At 33.9% G+C, this 27,106-nt stretch overlaps 1 protein-coding gene across 1 annotated transcript; it reads left to right on the top strand.

Annotated features, from left to right (window-relative positions):
• The first annotated feature begins 219 nt into the window (after window positions 1–219).
• LOC143062930 (ankyrin repeat and SOCS box protein 14-like) lies at window positions 220–25,288 on the top strand. Its single transcript, XM_076234770.1, has 6 exons — window positions 220–723; window positions 1,052–1,147; window positions 12,822–12,923; window positions 13,403–13,504; window positions 14,298–14,396; window positions 24,359–25,288. The coding sequence occupies exons 1-6, from the start codon at window positions 649–651 to the stop codon at window positions 24,470–24,472; spliced, it is 588 nt and encodes a 195-aa protein (XP_076090885.1). The 5' UTR covers window positions 220–648; the 3' UTR covers window positions 24,473–25,288.
• Window positions 25,289–27,106: the final 1,818 nt, after the last annotated feature.

Here is a 27,106-nt window from a genome sequence, read left to right as displayed (position 1 = left end):
TTGAACTTGCAATAACTGTTGGGCATTTGTTTCACTGAACAAGGATAAGGATCGAACATGTTATTCAGTATATTAAATGTCCTTACCGTATACATAGTTATAATGTTAAAATAAAAGTGAAATGAAACGTAAAGATCTTTTTGTTTTAAAGTAGCATTTAATTGCTCACAGTTTAATTAACACGAATGTTAAAACAATGTGTACTTTGATCTTGTTTTCTTTTTAACTATTAATTGACTGTTGTGCACTTGTTTCAAAATATTGATATTGACGTGAATGAAAGACAAAACATGTTTTAAATTCGATTACACTAGAAGTTTCAAACAAATATTAACGAGTCTGTATGTTGCATTGTCTCTCTAAACAAGCTCTAGGTAATACAATCCGTTCCTTTCGGCTGGACGATTTGTTGATCTAAAAGAAGATTGTTTAAGATGGTATCCGACGGAACTTGCTGTTGTTCGTAGGGAAAAACTACAATTTTTATTTGGTTTTTCGTAATACTTGGAGATATCTGGTTATTCGAATGTACATATTGATTACGTTCAAGATTTGATTTGATTTGATTTTTGGTGTTTCAAAACACCACTTTTAATCACCGCTTTGGGCTAATTCGTGGCGGCCGGGAAAACCACGATTACGTTCGAGATGAATATAGACAGAGATATAAGAATCAAATCACGGACAGAAATCAGAGAGGACAACAAACTTCGGCTTAACAGGGTGAGATTTTATTTAACCTCTTGTACAATGTTTTTTTTTATTATTATTATTTTTATTTTTTCTTTCCTTTTCTTTGTTTTGTTTTATTTAAAAAAAAATCATAGAGAAATTTTGAGATATTTTATGTCTGATATTTTTTTTTAAGTATGGTTCATTTTCGACTGCATCAAAAATATTAAGAGAACTGAGTAAGTACCAAAAATGCAAAAATATATAGAATAGAGAAATGGAGGAATTCTCAAGCAGACTCTCATCATATTGGAACAAAATTCACCAGCTGAGCATTCAGAACTTCGATTTATATTTAATCCAGTTGTATTTTTAACAGGAAATGGCTAATGCATCAAAGTTCGGAAGAACAGCGCAGGTCCAGAAACTATTACAACTCGGAGCAGATGCCAATTTTGTCTCACCATCAAATTTTGTAAGTCATTTACCATGTGCATACCATATTGGAAATACAATCATTTCTATCTTATTTTATTAAGAACTTTATTATATCGCTCCGTTCACAGAATCACAAAAGGGTTTAACTGCTCTGCTCTTTAGTCGGATTGCTGTCTCTTTGGCACATTCACCATTTCCATTTTAAATTTTGATTATCTTTAATTGTTTGTCAGTCGTTGCCATTGCAACACAGTGAACTTTGATATCGTGCACAGCAGATTTTGGTATATGCAGGAACATATATATTGACCTGTTCCCAGGTATATGTTAACTGTTGCATCTTCAGTCATCGTTAACATATATTAAGATTATAACAAGTGTGGACACATATGAGTGTGGATAGTATGTTTGGATGTTTGACAGTGTCTTATGACAAAAGGAGTTCTATGTTTTTCCTATATGGTGTTATTAGTTGTGTTGCACGATGACAAACAATCTGAGCATTAGGAGTGTTGTTTATTTATTATTTAGTTTTTATGTTCAAGGCGGGCATGGAAGAGACATTAATTGCATTAGTTACCAAAAGATTTTGATAGAATATGTTCCACATCTTTGATTTTGGATACATTTTGTAGCTGGGAGAGCAACACATAATACATTTTTCTAGGTTCATTTTTTCATGTGTTTTTTTTTCTAAATGGGAGATGATATCTAGATTTGAGAACATGATATAAGGAGCCTGTAATTCAGTGGTTGTCGTTTGTTTATGTGTTACATATTCGTTTTCAATTATTTTTTGTACATAAATAAGGCTGTTAGTCTTCCCGTTTAAATTGTTTTACATTGTCATTTCAGGGCCTTTTATAGATGATTATGCGGAATTGGCTTTGCTCATTGTTGATGGCCTTATGGTGACCTGTGGTTGTTAATTTCTGTGTCATTTTGGTCTCTTGTGGAGAATTATCTCATTGGCAATCATACCACATCTTTTTTTATATGTATTTGCTTACTATTTGTATGGTTCTATTTATATTACTTTGTGGAGGATCGTCAGTATCATTAGTAAAAAAAATTGTTAAAAGGTCGAATTGTTCCTCAGATTAGAATACATTTAAAAACATATTGGTTTTTAGTAATGACAATGCCTGACAAGATGCTAGGGGCTAGATGAGCTAGGAAGTAAACTTCTGTGCTGATTTTTATCAATTCTTTGATAATATTTCCTCCAAAGCTGGTCGAAGCAAAAAAAAATTGACAAATATGAAAATGATTTCACCAAAAGAACTTTTTTGAGCATGCTTCAAAGACTCAAAACTGCTTCAAAGACTCAAAACTGCTCCAAAGGTAATCTAAAAGAATTTCAAGCATGTCAAGTGGATATTATCAACATCTACTTAATTAGTCTTAATATGTCTAAATATCTAAAAAGTTATAGTATTCAAAAGGTATTGCAAAATTATTCTCTTTTCATTTTTGTTTGTTATATAGATACAAATATAAGTGATACATGTACCACAAATACAGTATTTTGTTGTGGTATGAAAGTGTAGTAATTAACATTTACTGTTACAATGTTAATTCACACAAATTTATTAGAAATAAACAATTGAATGAAAAATGTTGAACATGTACAATGAAACATAGTTTTAGAAATCAATTGGGCCAGATAGGCCTTATAATTTTTTTTAAACATAATCGAATGACCATTTACACTCGGGACCAAGTCATCAGTAGGCAGTACAGATGTATTAAAACAACCTAGCATCATATTGTTAGTAGCGGGAGTAGCATTGTCGGGTAAATTTGTTCTTTTTATAAAATTTGGTCAAAGGACATATAATGTTTGGTTCAAATCGATATATGCTTTTTATCTCCCTATTACTTACATTGAAGAAAGAGGTGATACTACTTTGACAAATCCTTGTACATGAGAGTTGTCTGTCAAATCTTTATTTCACAAAGAATGAATTGCATAACAATGAACTTAGCTCAAAGCAAAGTACTTTAATAATACACTTAGACAAAGAGCTAAATCCAGTGATATACTTTGTACTGCAGGTTCTTCATGAACATCCATTGACCAAAACCATATCTCAATAAAATGACATACTACATGGTTGGATCAGAAGTCCTGAAAAAGACATGTTTTTTTTATCGTATTTTAAGTATGCACAGGTTAAAACTTTCTTGTGGTATAATCATTCAGTATCTAGCAACTATCAATTTGCTTCATGCACACATTGATATGGGTTGAGCGCTCCTCTGTTGGAAATAAGAACACACCTCCTAGCTCTACCTAATTTAAGTCAACTGATGAAGAAACATTCAAAACTATAAAATGTTATCCAAGACTTTTCAGTGTCTATTTACCATTGCTACTGAAACAGTGATATATTTGTACACATATATAAGACCAAAACTGATATTCGGTCTTTACTACATCTTCATTCCCCAAGTCATTTTCAAATTTTCCAAATTTAGCTATATTTAAGCTAACTTACTCCTCACACACATGTATAGATTATCAGTTTTTCTACACATGAGTATCGCAAGATATTTGATAGTGAGCCGCAATGAATATTTTTAGCGAGTGAGCCCAGCTAATGAGCTAAAATGAATCAAATTGTGTACTCAGTCAGAGTTGTTGATATTTTAAGGTATCTTTACAAAGAAATTTGAAAACCTGCAAATCTCAGTGGCAATTCAGCACTTTTCATAAAAGGGTGGCCTCTGACTTTCCAAAGGGCTGCCCACTCCTGTCAAGCTTTGATGATTTCCTATATAATCAACTAAATTTTTCCCACCAATAGGAGGATCTAGGGGGCAGACCCCTCCCCCCCTTTTCGTTGGAAAAATTTTGTTGATTATATAGGGAATCACTGAAGCATGACTGGAGCGGGCCCCACCTTATGAAAAGTTCTGGATCTGCCACTGCCACCCCCTGGGTCTGTCTATGCATCTGTTTATGGTTCTGCGTAATAGTACCAATAGTTTTTTTTTCACCTTCCTTACTTGGCCCTAGACAGTTGCTTATCTGGTTAAGGTTCTATCACTAGCTTTTTTTAGACTAGAGATTTCATGCGTACAAATTAAACCGGACCTCAAACACATGTACTACAGACGAAAAGAGACAAATAATTTTATATAATAACCTTGAGTTTACTTCGACTACTGATATGCAAACCAAAAAACAGACACAAAAATATCATAAAATAGCGATTGAAAGATTGATTGCACTTTGAATGTATAGTTCAGACTGAGACACGTGTTACATGAGGAGCTGGTTTGTTTACAAATAATAATGTCACGTGATCACTCACTGACGTCACAATTTGCATCGATCTTGCAGTACACTAGACAGTTCGCTCAAACAGTACCCATTATCATGCAACGCAAATGTGATTGGTTATCAAATAATACAGAAATAATGCATGTACAGTTTTAGAAGAAATTAGTTCATCAAATAGATTAGATTTTCACTTTTGACACGAATAGGTCGGGTTGACATTTCTGTCATCGGGGATAATATTGAAATAAATGGGATTAAACTGACCGTCAAAGATGTCTAGAGAAGCACATCTGGAGAACTTTGACATAAATAAGCCATACTTACCAAAATTACTCTATATTAATAAACCCTATGTCAGTGAAATTTCACAATGATTACGATAAACAATTTTGATACTGACGATGATGCTGGTCACGGTTAAATTGGCGCAAAAAATATTCTTACTCCTATTGCTTTACGTAATAAAGTTTGTATAGAATTGAATTTGACTGAAGTTCAGCATACAAAAAAACGTGGATATGCAGAAGCATGACAATATATTACTGATAAAGTGTGTATATATTTCTGTAAACGAAGTTGCCTGTATACTTCACTTGAGCGAAAGGATATCTCTATTTGTGAATCGGTTTATTAACCCTTTGAACCCAGGGTCGAAGTTCAAGATGTTAACATATTAACGGAAATTTTTTGGGTTGCTTTTGCATCATTGAGGCCATCTATTTTCATTGCGGGGTTTCACATATTTCAAATGAAATTATAGAAAAAATAGAATGTTGTTAGCAGAATCAAAACAGAAAATGATGAATACTTGATTATTTTTAGCAATACATAAATTGGATTGAGGGTCTGTGTATTCACATTATTTGTAAAACTCTCCTTAATTATTCCTGTGAAGCGTGTGCTTTACATCGAGGCTTGCTATGCTTTACATCGACGCCACAGTGCTTCAACCAATCAGGGAATGTTTATTTGGGGCATTCGACCTATTCTAACTCAGATTTTTGCACATTTTAATCCAAATTATAGAAAAATGGAATATTGTTAGTACATATAAAATAGAAAATGATGAATACGCACTTTTAGTTAAAGATGAATTGGATGGGGGTTCTGTGTATTCACATTATTTGTACAACTCTCCTTACTGATGCCATATTTTGGAATTTCCATGACCTAAATGGTTCGCGAAAATTAATATTTTTATATATAGTATAGTAATTAAACTTCAAAAAGTAAATCGGTTCAATTGAAGTATTATACGGCGGCTTCACTGTTGTGCCTTTAAAATACACCTATACTGCACGTACAAACTATGCTAGAGAAAAAACGATGATTTTTCAGTGTTATTTTCAACCCTTTTCAGATGCATAAAGCATTATATTTAGGACTATTTGGAAATGCCTTTAAATTGTATGAAGATCAAGAATAACTGTATTTACCAATTTCATTCACAAATTATTTCTAGAACGGGTTTGTTGTGACGCCTCCGGGTGTGGGAGCTTCTCGCTGCATTGAAGACCCATTGGTCGCCTTCAGCTGTTGTCTCCTCTATGGTCGGGTTGTAATGGGTCTTTCCCGCATAAGCAATTTCACACAGCAAAATATAATGAACATGTTTACTTTTATATAAAGTTTCTTTAATAAGGCAGCAACCATTTGATTTTCTGGGGGGGGCTATGTTTTTTTTTGGAAAAAAAGTTTGTTTCCAGTTTTTGGAGGAAAAAATAATTTGTTTTTGATTCTGAGAAAAAAAAATTGTTTGATTCACTCTCAGCTGCCACTATATGTAATGCTAAAATTGAAAGAAAAAAATTGTTTTTCGCCACAGGCGAAAAAAAAAATTTGTCCAGAAAAAAAAACCATAGCCCCCCCCAGAAAATCAAATGGTTGCTGCCTAAGGGAGTTTATTAGTAAATTGAGTTGTTTTCGCATCACTTAAGTAATTACATGTGACGAACTAACATATAGGTCCAAGTAATGTGCAGTGGCTGATCCAGGGGAGGGTTTTCAGTTGGAACCGCCCCTTTTTTGGGGTGATCAATGCATTTGAATGGGTACATGGTTGGACCCCCCTTTTCACAAAATGGCTGGATCCGCCCCTGATGTGTTTCAGTTTAGATTAGAGTAACTGAGACAGATCCAACCATTTTTTAAAAGGGGGACCTCATCCAGGATAAGCAGAGGCGGATTTAGTAATTTTTCAAAAAGGGGGACCTAATGTAGAGGGGGAGGACAGGGGTAAGGGAGACAGGGAGAAAGGGGGTAGGAGAAAGGAGAAAGGGGGTGGGAGAAAGGAGAAAGGGAGTAGGAGAAAGGAGAGGAAGGCTGGGAAAAAGGAGAAAAAGTTGGAGAAAGGAGAAAAAATAAAATATCTCTCCTTTTAAATTTTTTTCTAATATTTCAAGAAAAAATATCTCAAAAGGAGATGTTTTATTCTAATGGGAGAAAGGAGAACGGGGGTAGGAGAAAGGAGAAGACGGGTGGGAGAAGGGAGAAGGGTACCCCCCTGTCCTTCCTCCTGAATGTAAATTGAGTTTTTCGCATCACTCACTAAATAATATATAGGTCCGAGTAGTGTGCAGTGGCGGATCCAGCAGGAGGGTTCCCGGTTGGAATCGCCCCTTTTGTGATATCCCTATCCAAATGAATTGATCGTCAACAAAAAAGGGAGGTTCAACCTCCGGAATCCCCCCTCCCCTAGATCCGCCACTGACCAGAGACTTAGTGTGTACAAACCTGACGTAAAATTATGTACTATTGAATAATAAATAATATCACATTACCTCCAAAAATCAATAACTGTTACAGTACATTTCACATGTTTCAATAATCCAAAAACGATGTTTATGTAAGAAGTTCCCGCGCAAATGCCATGTGTTACCGAAACGGGAAACACACAAAAGAATTGTTGGTGCATGTTGTCATTCGCATTCCGATTAATTTGCACAATTCAATAAAATATATATGTTAACATTATCTATATTGGTTTTGAATTTAGTTACTAGATCAGAAAAATGATTTGTTTCTCGCAGACAACACAAAATATACATATTAACTCGACACTTAATCTAAACATCCCTACAACAAAATGGGACGGCCAAACAGATTTCCCAATTTTGATAAAGGTGAAATATGTAGAATAAGAATTGTGCACTCTGGAATAAGATCATAAATAAAGCCCTATATAAAGTGTAAACCAAAAAAAATAATGTATGAAATCACTGTTCATTACATCTGCTTGCATAATAATATTGAAGTTGAAACTAACAACGATCACGTGTATCCTGTCAACCCCTGAAAAACATAATATTGTCTTCTTGACTACTTCCGCAAACCGTGGCCTGGTAAAATGATATATTGTTATTAGTGTATGTTAAAAAGTCATTTCCCCTGGGCATCATTATACATACAGATATTATACTTGGAATAATTACTCTTTGGCAGATGTATACACGGACAAGATGTTGAGTGATTCCATGTTATACAGGCATTATGTAAATTGTCATTTCTAATGGAAGATAATATTTCCCCTTGAGCATCATTATTACAGATATTATGCCCACTCTTAATCATTATAGATACTAGGATTGAATTTTGTATGCCAGACGCGCGTTTTTACTTACAATAAGACTCATCAGTGACGCTCGAATAAAAAAGTTGACAAAGGTCAAACAAATTCAAAGTTGAGGACCCAAAATTCCTGAAAGTTATCCCCTGGGGTATCATTTAAAATGTATTTTTACGCAGGCAAATATAATACTTGTCGGTGTCCCAGGAAAACGTTTTAGAGTGAGTTTTTTCCAAAGAAGCTGCAACACCAATTTTAGGATGTGAGGGGAGCGGTAATTAAATAAAAAGTAAGGAACTATTGGCAACATCAGAAATAAATTTTCCGTAAATAGGCTACAATTTATATTGTAGCATGTTTTAATTTTTTCAGCTTTAAGTCTTATTCGACAAACATACTTGCATAAATAATAAAACAGTTTAACCTTTAGAAGTAGTAAATAAGCAGCCTGGTGAATCTCATTCCAAGTTTGTACGATCACGAAAAATAAATGAATTAAATTGGATTAAAAAATTACAGACAGTCTACCCTCTCGGTCTTAATGATAATATCATGGGAATTGGCAATATATCAAGAACCGATTCTGTTAACATTTTGGATATAGTTTCTAAAACTGTTCGTAAAAATCGTTCTCATGGACGCAGAAAAAATCGCAATCAAAGAAAATTTCGGACCAACCATACAAATATTTCGGACCTAATTTCCATTTCAAAAAACAACGGCAGACATTATCTGTTAACCAAGCTTTGTTCTTTACCTATAAATAAATTAAATAAAATTTTAGAGGATTGCAACACAATTTCATATTACAGTCCTAAGTATGAAATTGTCCAAATTATAATGGCATATTGTTATTCTAAACTGTTTCCAAAAATTGATCGCCCTGAAGATCATAAAAAACATTTTATTAAAATAAAGTATGTCAATAAAGGTTTTGATTTTGTAAATATTGCCGGTATTTTTAACGACCATTCTGTTAAAGACCAAATTCCTGGATATTTTGATAATACTGAACTCCCTCTCATTTGTTATATTTACAAGAAATCTACCCGAAAATATGTGTTTAATTATAGCCAATTGTGTAAAGATGTAAATATCACTGAAAATACACCTATGTCGTGTAATTGCAGTAATTCAGAATACACCTATGGACCAATTTCCCATGTTATAACAGGAGACCTTAACATCGTTCGCGACCGAGAGTTAAAATCATTCCTCAGTAAAGGACCTAAATATCGTCCCCCGTCAACTGTTAACTGGAATGAGTGTCGTAATATCATCAACGACTCACTCCGCGCCTACTGTTTGAAATGGGTAAAACGGGAAAAAGCTGACAAAAAATCTTTGGACTCTTTTTTTAATTCAGTAATGAAGATAGTTGATATTCGAATACAACATTTTAAAGAACATTTTACCCTCAACAAAAACTATAAAAACCCTATTTCGCGTATCAAAAATAAACTAACAGAACTAGCCAAGGAATTTGTGTTTGTCCCGGCTGATAAAGCTGCTAATAATATCATTATTGTTTGACGTAAATTTTATATAGAGGTTCTGCAAAAGGAAATCACCAATTCACCAACATTCCAACTGACTTCATTTTCAGAAAACGACATCTGTAACAAACATTATATAAATAACACATAGCTGAGAGGGTGATAGAGCAGATTGGTACCCCGAGAAAACATTGTCAACCGCGGCGAAGCCAAGGTTGACAATGCTTTTTCAAGGGGTACCAATCTGCTCTATCACCCTCTCAGCTATGTGTTATTTAATTTATTATACTGAACGTCCTACCATTTTTGTCTTTTACAGATTAATTTTATTTCAAAAGGATTTTCAATGACGTCACGTACATAACAACGTTACGAGTATTAGAAATAAACAACAAGATGGTTTTTTTTTATTTTGACAGTTAAATAATGAAATTTGATCCAAAACGTAAAACTTAAGCATTGTATTTAACTACTTGGTGTAAATTCAATCCATTGTCCTTTAAATTGTCGATTTTTGATTGGTTTAGACGAGAGGGTAACATTCAAAAAAATTGTCACCCTCTCAGCTATGTGATAGATAGAGAATAATACATGGCAAAATCCGTATCATATGTCGTATCATCCCGAGACATCAATATCAGCCCAAGGGCCTTTAGGCCCGAGGGATGATATTGGTCGAGGGTGATACGGCATGTGATACGGATTTTGCCATGTATTATACACTTTATCATATATTTCAACAGAAGAGTATTATATTATATGAACTGTTTTCTGATCCATAGCACTGGGTTACCTTCAGTTCTACTTTTGTCTTGTTTCAAAGGCCTTAAAAGAACTGCTCAATTACTTATTCGAAGCACCTGGGTTACCTTACAATTTGCGTGCTGTTGTTTTAAAAATATTTTGTTTATTATTGTATTAATTTGTGTGTTTTGTATTTTTCATAGTTGCATTTAGTGTGCCAAAAAATATAAAAACTTGACGTTCGTGACGTCACATACCAAACAATGACGTCATTCAAAAAAATTACCTATTTTGAGGAAAAATTTTCTTAAGCAAAAAAAAAAAAACAAAACTGACTTTATGTAAAAAAAAAAAAAAAAAAAAAAAAAAAAAAAGTAGGGGTGTGATAAAGCGTAGGGGTGTGATAAAGGGTATGCGATAAAGGGGTAGGGGTGTGATAAAGGGTATGCGATAATGGGTGCGCATAAAAGTTTCGCGATATGGATTAAACAGCAGGCTATTTATCACATATGCAAAACTACTGTATTTACTACTAAACATATGATAAAGTAAAATGACACCCTCGTCTTAGCCAATCAAAATATGGCATTTTAACGTGAAGTATAATAAAAACTTTTAGCTACTTCTTTACAAGCAGAACCAAACACAATGAAAGTCCCAACTATGTACTGGCTTCCGAAGCTGCACAAAAAACCTTACAAATATAGATTTATTTCATCTTCCAGCCATTGTTCAACTACTAAATTGTCTGTTTTACTTACTAGTACACTTGGTACAATAAAAAACCTGATAATAAATTGTTCAAATAAGGCCTTTGAAAATAGTGGAATTAATTACTTTTGGAGTGTCAAAAACTCGTTGGAAGTACTTGATAAATTGCATGCATATATTGGTGATTTTGAATCTGTTCAAAGTTTTGATTTTTCTACCCTATATACCACTTTGCCTCATATTCTTTTTAAGAAAAAATTCACATCCCTAATTAACTGGGCATTTAAAAAGTCGGAATGCGAGTACATATGTTCAAACTCTTTTAGATCATTTTTTAGTAGCAATAAACAAAAGAACTATGTCAATTGGACATGCTTTGATACTATTTATGCACTTGAATTTTTACTTGATAACATTTTTGTTCGCTTTGGAGATTCCGTATATCGTCAAGTTATTGGAATTCCAATGGGGACTAACTGTGCACCACTTATTGCGGACCTGTTTTTGTATTGTTATGAGTTACAATTTATGACTAAAATTAGCAAAGACCCATCAAAACAACATTTGATACAAAAATTTAACAATACTTTTAGATATTTGGATGATATATTGGCTCTAAATAATGACGACTTCAGTATGTATACTATGGAAATTTATCCTGTAGAACTTACTTTAAATAAAGCTAATGATAACAATGACCACTGCCCTTTCCTCGATCTTGATATCTATATCATAAACGGGAAGCTTAATACAAAAATTTATGATAAAAGAGATGATTTTTCATTTCCTATTGTTAATTATCCATTTTTAGATGGTGACGTTCCCTTGTCACCATCTTATGGTGTTTATATATCTCAACTTGTACGATTCGCTCGTGTATGTAACAATGTATTAGATTTTAGCGAGAGAAATTTATGTATTACTGAAAAATTATTACAGCAGGGTTTTCGATATCACAAACTGGTCAAAACATTTACTAAATTTTATCACCGGTATAAGGAAATAATTCGTAAATATAACTCAACATGCAGACATCTTATACGTTCAGGTATTTCACATCCAAAATTTTATGGAAATATTCTTTATAAAGCACAAAAATGTCAGTATTCTCCTCAGAAACTAACAAAACCTTTAAATAGACTTATTAAAAGGGGATATAGTTACGATACTGTTGTCAGGTCATTAAAGATTGCATATTTTGGCTTTAACATTGATTCACTGATAGGGTCTTTGCATCGGAACTAAACACATTTATTTCTAAAAAAACAGTTGTGGGCATGACACGGGTTATGTTCTTCTCATATATTTTATGATAGTATGATACTAAACCCCTAACGGGAGGGATTGTACCTGATATTCATATGATGAAGACATAATCTTTCAATCAGTTTAATTGAGGTCTGGAGCTGGCATGTCAGTTAACTGCTAGTAGTCTGTTGTTATTTATGTATTATTGTCATTTTATTTATTTTCTTTTGTTACATCTTTTGACATCAGACTCGGACTTCTCTTGAACTGAATTTTAATATGCGTATTGTTATTGTTTTACTTTTCTACATTGGCTAGAGGTATAGGGGGAGGGTTGAGATCTCATAAACATGTTTAACCCCGCCGCAATTTTGCGCCTGTCCCAAGTCAGGAGCCTCTGGCCTTTGTTAGTCTTGTATGATTTTAAATTTTAGTTTCTTGTGTATAATTCGGAGTTTAGTATGACGTCCATTATCACTGTACTATTATGCATATTTTAGGGGCCAGCTGAAGGACACCTACGGGTGCGGGAATTCTCGCTACATTGAAGACCCATTGGTTGCCTTCGGCTGTTGTTTGCTCTATGGTCGGGTGGTTGTCGCTTTGACATATTCACCATTTCCTTTCTCAATTTTAAGAGTAAAAAAAAATATTGTAGGGCTACACAGCTTTGCATCATGCCGCCAGAGAGGGACACACAGAAAGTGTAAACATATTGTTGAAGTATGGTGCTAATACAGAAGCTAGAGACAAAGTAGAGGCAAGTCCTTTATGCACTTTTTTCCCTTTTTAATATAATAAGCTACTACTAGTAACTATAATTCTTTCGCACGACAATTGGTTGTAACTCATGTTAGTCGCGATTTGAATATGCTAAATGTTTGTGAAATAGCTTTTGACACGTTACCTTTTAATAGTGTATGATACCAATTCCAGCGCAAATGGCACACGTAAAATAAAAATAGATTAGGTAATATCATTCTGATTACAGATTTCCATCACATGACAATCAAATCAACTAGAATCACTCTCGTTAGAATTCTTGAATTGAGTACCCCTCGCCTAGACACTCATACAGGTACTTCGAAAACAAGAGGTTTTCTTAAAGCAAAATAGAAAATTGGAATCAGTTCGAAACATTACCTCATATATGTTTATGTTAAAATTCATTGGATCAAATAGCAAAGATAGGTTTGCATTAGTCAGTTTTTAAGCTTTATTTCGTATTATTTATAACAGCATCGTACCCCATTACACTGTGCAACTGCAAGAAATAAAACAGAATGCATGGACATGCTGATTACCAAAGGTGGCGCCTTTATTGATGCCAGAGATAAAAATGTAGGTATTTATTTGTTTCTTAAATTTAAACAAAGTCATTTTGTATGACTATATATATATACCGGTACATCATTGAGACAAACAACAGTTCATAATAACAACATAGAAAAGCAAAGACTGAGCAACACGTACCCTACCAAAACCCCCGTGGGAATTTTATATACTAAATACTGCGGAAGGGTAAGCAGTTCCTGCTCTGTATACGTAGCAACCGTCGTGTTGCTCATGTATGCACAAACCCTGTGATAATTCTAATTCAGAAGGTCACATTCGAGAAAAATTGAACGGGATTTTGTTTTGTAGTTAGGACGATTGAAACATTCGTAATTGTATATGTAAATTCTTTATGTATATATCCTAACCAATGTTCCTATTCCTTATACTAGTATTCTCTATATATGCCGCTTGTGGGCCCTTAATTGGAAATAAAATATATCTTATGTTATACTACCTATCTAAGAAAATTGTAGCCTATTTATCAATACCCATAAAAATCGTCAGGCTATTTCAGTGTCCTTTCAGTAATTTTTACACAATTTTATCCATATACATGTACTTGAAATTGAAGTGAATACAGCCATGTTTAATGGCAGGTGGGCTCATAATATTAGTTCACATTTTTGTTGAGGCTTCATTTTTATAACAGAGTTTTAAAAATCCGTTAAGTTGAGTTGGGTTAGTTCGTGGATCTGCGCCCTGGCGGGCAGAATAACACAGCTTTACCCATGTCTGCCATGAGCAATTGGCCCTCCTTTGCTATAAAATAAATGATTATTTACAATTATGATTTCAGAATAACACAGCTTTACACATTGCCGTCAGTGTGGGCAATGTTAATGATGTGACCTTGTTAGTAGAAAGGGGAGCCGACAAAAATCTTAAAAATTATAAGGTAAAAAAACTATGTAACAATATTTCTTAGGCTTGAACTGATAGAGGTCAATATCGATTGTTAATCCGAGATTTTTAGAGAATATATTTTTTATAATAGATTTTGAAGTATTGATAAAATTGAGAATGGAAATTGGGAATATGTCTGAGAGACAACCACCCTACCAAAGACCAGAAAACAGTCGAAGACCAACAATTGGTCTTCAACACAGCGAAAAAATCCCTCACCCGGAGTCGGGCTTCGGTTGGCCCCTTAACAAAAATGTTCTTTTCGGTTATGGGTGCATACTTATAAAAACAGAGTTTATTAATCGCAATGATTAAATAATTTTACATAAATTATTACTTAGTCTTACATAGGGACAACTGAAGTGCAATTATGGTTATAATTTTCTTTAATCACTCTAAAACGCAAGAATGCGAAGTCGAAAATGCGAAAACGAGAAAACGCATTCAGCACAGATATCAGCACTTTTCTTGCACAAACACAAAAATAATATTTCATCATGTTTTGAACTATAGAAGCATATCGTATGGGTCCGTTCGTGGTATGTTGCTAGGCACCATTTCTGTCCCTATGTGATATACCCTATAGTTTTTTGTGTCGGTACCCAGGTACCCATACCTTGCACAGCAGAACCTACGTATTATATCTAATCATTAATACTTTGCTCTTGTCCTGAACATGCATGCCATATTTCCTACTAAAGGTAAACGAAAAAGAAACAAATCTATCAATCATTATTATAGGAAATGTATAATGTGGTTTATATATGCCATACTGTTAAATATATGTAGGAGTCGGAGGTGCGATGGGGACGCTGAAGTGCGATGGTCACGCTGAAGTGCGATGGTCTACGCCGAAGTACGATGGTCCTTTCGCTGACGTTCGAATGTTGTGACGTTTTGTAATATAATGTTTAAATACAACATTGATTTGCAAGCAGGATGATAGGATTTTGTAGATGAAGGTTTCATGCTCACAAAGGAAATGAAAGGAAAAAGAAAAAAACAAACAATTTAAGTCCCAAACTGATTTAAGCATAACATGTCGAAGTTACAAAAATATTTTTAACCATGCCAGGCAGCAACATAAGGGGAGCAACGGGGCTGAAAGATGAATTTGGTCAGCAAATTGGTTATCCCATGTTCGGAATAATGTCGCACGATAATGATACAACTGAAATAAAGTATACTGATATAATTTTAAATATTAATGTTGAATTATCATTAAGTAACAAAGCTTCACGTGATTTTATGTGGACAATTTATTAAAAAAAATAAAATAATTGAGAGTATAAGCAATATTTTTGTTAATGTTGTTTAATCCCGTGATAAATCCTGATTTGTAAAAACACCGTCGCTCTAGTCTTTTTTTTTTTTTTTTATTATGGTTACAGTGATTATTGCCTGCAACATGGTGGACCGAAATTACTCGGACTGCTCCCTACGTGTACTTCCTTAAATAATAAATAGGAATAATTGTTGTTATCAATTTCTAAGTTTTGTCATAACATAAACCCTTCTTAGTGTTATCGTATAGACATACACGCTCATTTTTTCCTGCGTGATAATCGGAAAATTGGCAAATTTAAAATTACATTATAGTGCCTATAGTCCGGCGGCTACAAGCATATTTCAGACGAATTGTGCACATCCTGTTACAAGCATGAAATTTGGCATAGACCTTCCTCAACTATTACTCTTTTATTTCAGATAGGGAGGCATTTGAAAAAAATGATTCACTTCCGGTAAAATCCAAAATGGCGGACGTCATACTTAAATCAGCCCAATATCGAAGGCTAGCGTGTAAAAATGTGTTATTATCATGCTACTATCATAATATTTGGTACAGACCTTTGTTTTTTACTACTTTTGGATAAATTAAATAGATTAGATGTCTTCAGAAACCCAACTTTCGGTTAAAATCCAATATGGCTGACATTGTACTTAAATAAGCTTATTTTTTAGGGAGGGTAACTGAAATGTGTTTTAACGTATTGCTACTATCATTACATTGTGTATGAACCTTTCTTTGGTGTTTCTGATGGATACAATGCATAAGACATATGTCTTAAAAACCCTTTCTTCCGGGTATATCCAAAATGGCGGACAGAGAAATATCAATTTTTTATTCAAATTTTCATTTTTTTCAATATGTAAAGAAATGATTTTATTTTGTGCTGGTCATTAAACTTTTGGCTTAAAGTTATCCTAAAAACCACTTATTCTAGCATGTTGTAAATATTTAGATATAAAGTTGACACTTCCGGTTAGAAATATGACGTAAATTTCAAAGATGAGTCCTCAATCTATTTCTTCGATTTAGAGTTTTGGATAGATTGATTAAAACAAAATAAAATCACTATAGTACTAAAAATTATTTAAAATTATTACTATTTGGCCAAGAATACATGTTTATTCACAGTCACCATGACATGCACACATCGCAGTGCACGGGATACCCGATTTTCCACATTAAAAATGACCGCGGAATCCTTTCTTACATCCACAATGTATAAGCTTTTGACAAAATGATGAGGCCTCAAAAAGAGTTTTTCAAAAGTTATCCTCTTTGTCCCCGCCTGGAGTGGGTAGCATAAGAGCCAATCCCAAGCTCGTCTCCCTAAACACCTGCCTAAGGATATTGCATTATTTACATGCTGGAAAAGACTACACCAAGTTGAAGGAATAGCCTCGAAAAGCCGTCCCTGTTGCGCAAATAGTTATTTTCTTGCTTCGTTAACCATGTTATACTCATCTGCTAAGTTTGTGCGATCTTACAGTAAAACCCTGGTGATTTAGTCTGATTAATCATTAACCTTTTTGTTAAAGTCACATCTTCAAATGCAATCAATGTCTCCCACATAGTCTTTTCCCCCCTTTCAAGCAAAGAGAGAACCATATCACAACAGGTAAAGACATGGATAACAATAAGTGTTTCAGATCACCCAGATCACTCATTGCCTAGTGCATTTGAAAGGCCATTGATAGATATTAATCCAAAGTCTTTTGCCCTCCCAAACACAACGTCTACCCCTATGTCACGGAATAGCGAAACAGTATTGACAACATCATCATTAACGACTGTTCGAATCATGACTCGTTTAAGTGCGTGTTTCACTGCATCAGACACATGCACCATGATTTTAGTGTCTGCCTCTAAATGTGAACTTGGTGCTGAACTTGAAATACATTACGTGGTGGATAAGATAGAATATCCTGACCATTTGTTGCTATAACTACCATACGCATCCAAGACTTCATCCACTCGTATTTCAGTTTCAAGGTATTTTATTTAGGTAAGGACATAATACCCAATCAGCATACTCAGTAGGCCGCAATTCACAATCGGAGAGCTGATTTCCAACATTTACAAAGACATTGGTATTGTTTCTCACATCTTAATAAATTCTGCAAAAACACATATTTTCTTGCCTTGTTAACCTAATCTGTTTCTTTTTTTTTTTATCTTCCAACAAAACCACGTATCGTTTTCAATGACATTAAACATCAAATCCATATGGTGATGTTGGCTGGTCAATCATCATTCTAAATGCTATAGTCACATCTTCAAACTCCATTAATGTCACCAACGCAGTTCCTTTTCCAGCGAACGTGTTATCTTTTAATGCCTAGTGCATTTGAAAGGTCATTGATTGATATATATCTTATACTTTTCCCCCTCTAAATGCAAACCAAAGTTTGTCTGCCCTATGTCACGGAATAGCGAAACAGCAATGACATCAGTATCGACTGTTTGAGTCATGACTCAGTTTAGTCTATGTTTCACTGCATCAGACACATCTATCTTGATTCTAGTGTCAGTCTCTTCGTGTAAACATGGTGCTAAACTTGAAACATCATCAAGTGGTGGATAACACTAAACATCCTGAGCATTTGTTGCTTCAACTACCTTGTACTCAAAATTGTATTTCTCTCAGAAAACTTTCCCATCTTTGAGGATGTTTTTAATCCTGGGTTCGTCTGTGTATTCCCTTTCCCCTAAATGTTGCCCTTGCTTCTTTTAGCAGCTTTAAAACTACCAGTATTTCGCTATTCCGTAACAAAGGGGCAGACGAACTATTGATTGTATTTGGGGAGGCAAAAATCTTTGGATTAATATCTATCAATGGCCTTTCAAATGCACTAGGCAATGAGTGATCACACACTTTTATTTCTGACCAATACCTTATGACGGGTTGTGATACTGTTCTCTCTTTGCTTGAAAAAGGAAAAAAAGACTGCGTGGGAGACATTAATGGTATTTGAAGATGTGACTTTAACATAAAGAATGATGATTGATCAGCCTAAATCACCGGGGTGGTACTGTACAAACTTATCAGATCTAACATGATAAACGAACCAAGAAAGTCAATTTTTGCACAAAAGGGAAATCTCATTTTAAGTGAGGCTATTCCCACGACTTGTTCTAGTCTTTTCAAGCATGTAAAATATACTAATGCAGGTGTTTAGTGAGACGAGCTTTGGATTGACTCTTATGCTACCTAGTCTTGTCACTAATGGATTGCGAAGGGACAAAGAGGGTCCCTTTAAAAAAAACTCTTTCTGAGACCTCATCATTTTTTCAGAAGCTTGTACATTATGGATGTAAGAAAGGATTCCGCGGTTATTTTTAATGTGTAAAATCGGGTCTCCCGTGCACTGCCTTGTGTGCATGTGGTGGTTATTGTGAATAAGCATGTATTCTTGGCCAAATAGAAGTAGTTTTAAATATTTTTTAGTACTATAGTGATTTTATTTTGTTTTAATCAATCTATCCAAAACTCTACATCGAAGAAATAGTTTGAGGACTCATCTTTAAAATTTACGTCATATTTTTACCGGAAGTGTCAACTTTATATCTTAGCATTTACAACATGCTAGAATAAGTGGTTTTGGGGATAACTTAAAGCCAAAAGTTTAATGACCAGCACAAAATAAAATCATTTTCTTTACATTTTGAAGAAAGTTGAAAATTTGAATAAAAAATTGATATTTCTCTGTCCGCCATTTTGGATACTTCCGGAAGTAAGGGTTTTTAAGACATATGTCTTATACATTGTCTCCATCAGAAGCACCAAAGAAAGGTTCATACACAATGTAATTATAGTAGCAATACGTTAAAACACATTTCAATTACCCTCCCTAAAAAATAAGCTTATTTAAGTACAATGTCCGCCATATTGGATTTTAACCGGAAGTGGGGTTTCTGAAGACATCTAATCTATTTAATTTATCCAAAAGTAGTAAAACACAAAGGTCTGTACCAAATATTATGATAGTAGCATGATAATAGGACATTTTTACACGCTAGTCTTCGATATTGGGCTGATTTAAGTATAACGTCCGCCATTTTGGATTTTACCGGAAGTGAGACATTTTTTTCAAATGCCTCCCTATCTGAAATAAAAGAGTAATAGTTGAGGAAGGTCTATGCTAAATTTCATGCTTGTAACAGGATGTGCACAATTTTTTGCAAAGCCGCCGGACTAATATTCACAACTTTTAATATGTATATATATTTACTAGAACACATCCGTGATATCGCGGGTCTGTGACTGAATTAAAGAATATAACTATGCGTAAGCCTTATTTTAGTATTGGTATTGTCATCTGATAAAGTCATGCCGATTATAAGATGAAGTTTTCTCTGCTTTTAACATCTTTCTGTTTGAACCCGTCGACCTGGAACTTGTCAATTTAATATTGGTATTATTGATTTTGTTTGGAAAACAAAAGTCTCTGGAAAGGAGTATTTTTTAATCAACAGTTTTGTCCTTTATGAGTTATGAATAAAATTGAATCTTTGATTCGCTGTTTTACGTCTAACAAATTGAAAACTGTACATGCTGTACCTATACGCCTTATTTTAAGTCCAGATTTTTTTTATTCGTATTGTCATCTTAGAAAGTCATACTGATTAAAGTACTACAATCGGGAACAATGTGACAATGATTGAATTAAGTAGTTTCAACCCTGTGATTACGACCCGTGTATATAGCAAAATCTTAAATACAGCGTTTCGTGGTACTCCTGTCAGATGCGGAACGTACAGATAATGTAATAGTTAACAGGTGAATATATTATTGGTATCGATTCGACCCGGAACTTCTTAATTATTGGCAATATTAATTATGTGGAAAACAAAAGGGTCTGGAGTGATGTTATTTTTAATCAACAGCATGGTACTATATTAGTTATATATACTCTCAGATCAGTACTTATAGTGTCTTTTTATTGTTGGGATATACAAGTACCCGCCCACATGCACGTTCACTCTATTTTCTTGTTAGATCATATGTATTTATATTTGTACCCATCTAATGAGTTAATATAAAAAAGAAGATGTGGTATGATTGCCAATGAGACAACTATCCACAAAATACCAAAATGACACAAACATTAACAACTATAGGTCACTGTACGGCCTTCAACAATGAGCAAAGCCCATACCGCATAGTCAGCTATAAAAGGCCCCGATACGACCATGTAAAACAATTCAAACGAGAAAACTAACAAGCCTTTTACAACTGATTTTCATAGTTCGTTCTTATGTTGTTCTGTTACGCCACTGTCCCAGGTTAGAGGGAGGATACCAACATCCCGCTAACATGTTAAAACCCGCCACATTTTGCATATATATGTGGCCGTCCCAAGTCAGGAGGAGCCTTTATTTCAGTGGTTGTCGTTTGTTAATTAATGTGTTATATACATGTTAGTTTTTCGATCGTTTGTTTGTACATAAATTAGGAATATTTTTCGTTTATCATTTCGGGGCCTTCTATAGCTGACTATCCGGTATGGGCCTACCTCATTGTTGAAGGTCGTACTGTGGCCGTTTAGCTGTTTAAAATTTCTGTGATGTCATTTTGTCTCTTGTGGAAAGTTGTTTCATTGGCAAGCATACCACTTTTATATATATACATGTATGTACCGTGCAAACTGACGAACAAACGTAGTAAATGTTTTCTTCATCCCCACAAACTCAATTTTCATAAGAGATGATAACTTTAAATGAAAATGATAAACAGGGTCTTGAAAGGGTAAATTTTTCTATGAAAGTTTAAATTTCTATATAAGACTGCTGATCATATTTCGAAGACAATCTTAGTACTTGCCGTGCTAAAAAGCTTGTAAAAAAATGGAATAATTGATGTAAAGTTCTGTTTAACACCTACAGTGAAATGCTTTAAACTGCATTTTCCATATCTGTTAGATACTTATTCATGTAAAAATGCCAAATTTTGAAAATCGATGCCAAAAATGACTCTATCATGACATATATAAGCTAGCGTAATATGGCACCTATGTGTTATAGAAAGCTGACTGTTTTATTTAAAAGGTAATTAAGCTTTTTAAAACTGAGTACGAACTATAAAGTGGCACCTTGCTAAATTTCTTCAGTAGGAAATGAACTCGAGAATATATCATACAAATTTTCCTACGATATTTCATTAAATAAACTTTTTATTATTTAACTTACATTTTGCCATTCGTATTTCTTACGACGAACAGAACTACTTCAATCATTCACCTCTCAGTTTCATCTTTTCCTTACTTATTTCAATCAGTTTTAAATATTGTATGCTACCTTATGATAACATGATTTTAATAACTTTTTAAATTTGTTTGCTGGGCATTACCGTAATTTACCAATTATGGATTCGGTAATTTCCGCTAAAAAACGAAGTTTACCGAATGATCTCATCATTCATAAATCTCATCATACATCAATCTCATCATACAACAAAAAACGTATAATGTTGTGAACACTTAATATAATGTTGTGAGCACTTAATATAATGTTGTGAGCACTTATTATAATGTTGTGAGCACTTCATATAATGTTGTGAACACTGCATATAATGCTGTGATCACTTCATATAATGTTGTGAGCACTAAATATAATGCTGTGATCACTTCATATAATGCTGTGAACACTGCGTATAATGCTGATTATTAACATAAGGCAGTCGTGGCGTTCCATAAATTTACAGGCTATATATATGTAGGACTCGGAACCGCGATGGTACTCCGAACCGCGATGGTCACGCTGAAGTGCGATGGTATACGCTGATGTGCGATGGTTAACACACTGAAGTGCGATGGTGACATTAAAATGTATGACTTGTTGATATCTACGCTGAAGTGCGGTGGTGGTTACGCTGTAGTGCAATGGTCTACCTGTCACATTGAGTAAAAAAACAAAAAGTTTAATTACGAACATGTAAAATGAAATCAAATTAATTACATTTAACAAAAATAGCTGCTATAATGTATCCTCGCGTTTGGAAGATCTTTTAATTTCCGTTCAAATCAAACGAAAGACTTTAATTTTGATTTTTGTTATAGTGTGTGATAACATTGTGTGAGGGAATTCGACGTTTGATGTACCACTGTTCACTCCATTGCAATTTATGACAATACCACTGCATCAATCAGAATTATTTTTTTGCAGTGTTTTAAGAAATGATTTTGCTTTGTTGTCGCGTATTATTTGTGAAACATTCAATGTTTTAAAAAGGCGAATTTTCTTTATAAAGTCAATGATTATGTTGACTTTTGAAGGCCAAACTTTCTACAGCCTTATATACGCTAATGAAAGATCCAAAAACTATACCAATACATAACGACATGTTTATGAAATTATAACAAATCTATTGGTTAACAAATTTCTACTCGTTATTGTAAAATAATGAACTTGATATATCTGACATTTTCTCCCTACCCAGTTTACCCCTATACATTTTTATGATGTGGACTGGTCATTGTCATTGAATCGTAGGCAATTTGATTGGATTAAGTTGTTATTAGTTTACCTTCAAACTTGTTTATGCTTTTCATACATGACTATTGATTAATTAGAACGTGCATGAATGTGTACGGTAACTAAAATGACCTTCAAACTGGACACTGGACGAGTCAATATTATGTTTTATCAATGAAAGTTAAGGTATGAAAGGTAAGAATTGCCACTTATTCGATTTTCACAAAATTTTCGGAATATACAGTTGAAAGGTTATTTTTTAAAAGCCTATTGTGAAGAGTAAAAAGAAAAATACGTTTTGTTCCATTAAACAAGTCATTTTCGTAAGAGAAATACCGAAATATATTTTACGCACGACTACGGCAGGTAAAATTATTATTTATCATAATAAAAAAAAGCATTTTTCAGTCTCATTGGAATATGTTGATTACAATTAATCCCAAACTTAAGAAGTAAGTAACTAAAGTCAAAATATGTCCGATCTGCCTATTTCTGCACATCAAAAGTCAATACGATCGTTTTAAAGTCAATTTCGTCTACCTCACAAAATCTTGTTAGTAATGAAACTAATCCTCAAAATAAGTTTAAAATGCCCTGGTGTGGAATAAACTTGGGTTAAATTGATCATACTTCTTAATTTACTTATTTCAATCCGTTTTAAATATTGTATACTGCCTTAATGATCACATATATAATAATAACTGTTTAAATTTGTTTGCTGGGCATTAATTTACCGTAATTTACCAATTATGGATTCGGTAATTTCCGCTAAAAAACGAAGTTTACCGAATGATCTCATCATTCATAAATCTCATCATACATCAATCTCATCATACAACAAAAAACGTATAATGTTGTGAACACTTAATATAATGTTGTGAGCACTTAATATAATGTTGTGAGCACTTAATATAATATTGTGAGCACTTAATATAATGTTGTGAGCACTTCATATAATGTTGTGAACACTGCATATAATGCTGTGAGCACTGCATATAATGCTGTGATCACTTCATATAATGCTGTGAGCACTACATATAATGCTGTGATCACTTCATATAATGCTGTGAACACTGCGTATAATGCTGATTATTAACATAAGGCAGTCGTGGCGTTCCATATAAATTGAATAATACAACCTTGGTAATTTGACGATTATGTATTATGATACTGTAATTTCATATTTTTTTCAGAACCAGACTCCTATAGTTTTAGCTGTCCATAAAGGAAATGAAGATTGTGCGGATGTATTGCTACGTGGACCACATTTTAAAGATGCCAGAAGTTATCAAAAATTCAGACGATAGCCTCATGTGACTGTGTACTTGTGCACTTTGAATGTGCTTTGCTGACTTTTGTTCTAAGTTATTTATATTATTGTCTCTGGAAATCTTACGTTGTATTGTGGCTGAAATAAAATTGAGAATGGAAATGGGGAATATATGAAAGAGACAATAATCCGACCAAAGAGCAGACAACACTCGAAGGCCACCAATGGGTCTTCAACGCAGCGAGAAAAAAAAGTACCCGGAAGTGGTCCTCAGCTGGCCCCTAAATAAAATTGTGTATTAGTTCAGTGAAAAAGGACGGCATACAAAACATAAATGAACTAAAATTAAAAAAAAAAACATACAAGACGAATAAAGGCAAGAGGCTCTTGACTTGGGACAGGCACAAGTAAAAATGCGACGGGGTTAACATGTTATGTGAGATCTCAACCCTCCCCCTATACCACTAGTCAATGTATAATAAAGAAACACAATTATATAGCAATACGCACAGCAAAACTCAGTTTAAAAGAAGTCCGTAGTAGCACCATCTTACTAAGATGTTTTGAGACTCAAGTATAGTTGATACATGGGCGTTTTCTTACACTACAATATATTCCATTAACTGAAAAGATATTTTGGCTGAAAGTTACCGTCTACTGCAAGGTGTTAAAGATTATCTTTTTTAACTGTGCACTTCATAATCCGCATGACTTTTTTCAGATGACAATACGAATACTAAAAAAATCGTACTAAAAATTAGGCGCAGGTACTTTAATTCAGTCACTTACCTACTATGTCGCGGATGTGTTGTAGTTTATATAAATAGAAATATAGCATCCAAATACTTAAAAGTATGAAGGCTTCACGTACATGGAATTCTTTTTTGAATACCTGATAGTAATAGCTAATGAAAAAAGAAGATTGCTATCTCGAGGAAAATATTTCATTATATACGACATTTCCTAATTTGAATACTCTAAAATATATCATTGCTTTTTATTTGGCTTCATGATTTGAAAGGATCGAATTTTAGCTTGATGCAATTGCAGACTGAAAAGCTTACAGTGGGTATGGAACTAAAACATCATAATAATTAAAATGTCTAGACGTTATTTTTGTTTAAAGATAATTCCCTCAAGAGTGCTTATGTATTTGATTAATGACTTTTAGTGGCGAGTCAGTTTACTTTCAACAATATTCAAAGTCTCACACGAATAAAGTTTCGATTAACAGTATGTAGTTTGTATGGTACATTCGTTTTCGAGAAAGAAACCCCATTTTGTACGGATTAATTACCCTGCAATGGCAGAAGGATAATTATTTTGACACTGAATTCTCCATTATGACAACTTTAAACCCACGAGGGATTTTATGGTCGTCTGATGATGAGTAATGATGAATACGTTATGTCCTATTGTTTATTTTTCTATTGTATTTTTTTTTACTTCAAGTTTTATATATCATATCCATAACAAATATAATAAAGTGATTTGCCGAGCGTAGCTGGATACGACCTCAGAGGTCCAACCCTGAACAGTTGGGACAAAAATGGACACAATTTTGGCGCTTGATACAGGTCTAGATTTGGATTGTAATCAAATATATTATAGGTTCAAGTTCTGACACAGAATAACTGTATTCAAAGAACTTAGAATTGGTTATATGATTTGAATTTATAGAATTGACCTCCCCCCAAACCCACCCTAAAAAACTGTTTACCCCCCTTTTTTGCTTTTGAGCAATACACTATGATGTTGCCTATTGACCCCCCTTTTCTTTGTTAAGTCCAAAACCAGGCTTTTCTTTATACATAATTTACAAGTAGTGTAAGGGAGGTAAATCCAAACATACACGGCATTGTATTTTAAATGTATATGAATTACCTCCCTTACACTGCTTTTAAATTGTCTTAATTGTCCATTAACCATGAAAAAATACTAGTCTGTCCCCCTTTTTTGTCCCTAATGTCTAAATGATTTGAGCCATAACCCCCCAAAAGTTGATCTTAACCACCCCTTTGTGGTATGGAAACTTATGGAATAATTTCAGAGAGATTCATACACTTGAACACAAGTTATTGTCTGTAAACTACAAAAAATGCTTTTTTCGGCCCTCCCCCCCTAATTCCTAAACGGTTGGGACCATAACCCCGTAAATCAATCCCAACCTTCCTTTAGTGATATTGAACCTTCTGGTAAATTATAGAGATCCATCCACTTAAACTAAAGTTATTGTCCGGACACTAAATGCGTCTTCGGACGACGACGCAGACGACGCAAAAAAATTTATGCGGTCGTATACAAAGTATTAAGTAGAGCGGCCAACGTAAATGCAAGTATCATGTCTCAGGGAGGGATAAATCGTACCTTGAATACAGAACCAAGAGTTAAAATATTACTTTGCTATTAAGCTGTGTACGACGATCGGAGTTTTTAACGACATGGACTGGCTATAAAGCCCTTGCACAGTCGGTATAGGTGTGTCGGGTGTCTTCTTCCTATGGACCATCTTGGATTTTGATGTAGCAGATTAAAAACATTGGTCTAGATCTTTAATGAAATGTGCAAATTTCGAGTAGTAATTCGTATGTAAATAAAACTTTTGATGTAATTTAAAAAAATATGTTTTATCATATTTACGGCAATAATTTATGAAAAAAAACACACCATA

Source organism: Mytilus galloprovincialis, chromosome 2 (assembly GCF_965363235.1).
Source record: "Mytilus galloprovincialis chromosome 2, xbMytGall1.hap1.1, whole genome shotgun sequence".
Classification (NCBI taxonomy): domain Eukaryota; kingdom Metazoa; phylum Mollusca; class Bivalvia; order Mytilida; family Mytilidae; genus Mytilus; species Mytilus galloprovincialis.
The sequence above is the reverse complement of the archived record's forward strand: the minus strand, read 5'-3'. Positions and strand labels throughout refer to the sequence as shown.

Bases quoted from the DNA above. Each gene is read 5' to 3' on its own strand.
- LOC143062930 (XM_076234770.1), top strand. From the start codon at position 649: ATGAATATAGACAGAGATATAAGAATCAAATCACGGACAGAAATCAGA. The intron at 1,148-12,821 runs GTAAGTCATTTA...AAAATATTGTAG, and splicing joins TTGTCTCACCATCAAATTTT to GGCTACACAGCTTTGCATCA. The intron at 13,505-14,297 runs GTAGGTATTTAT...TTATGATTTCAG, and splicing joins TTGATGCCAGAGATAAAAAT to AATAACACAGCTTTACACAT.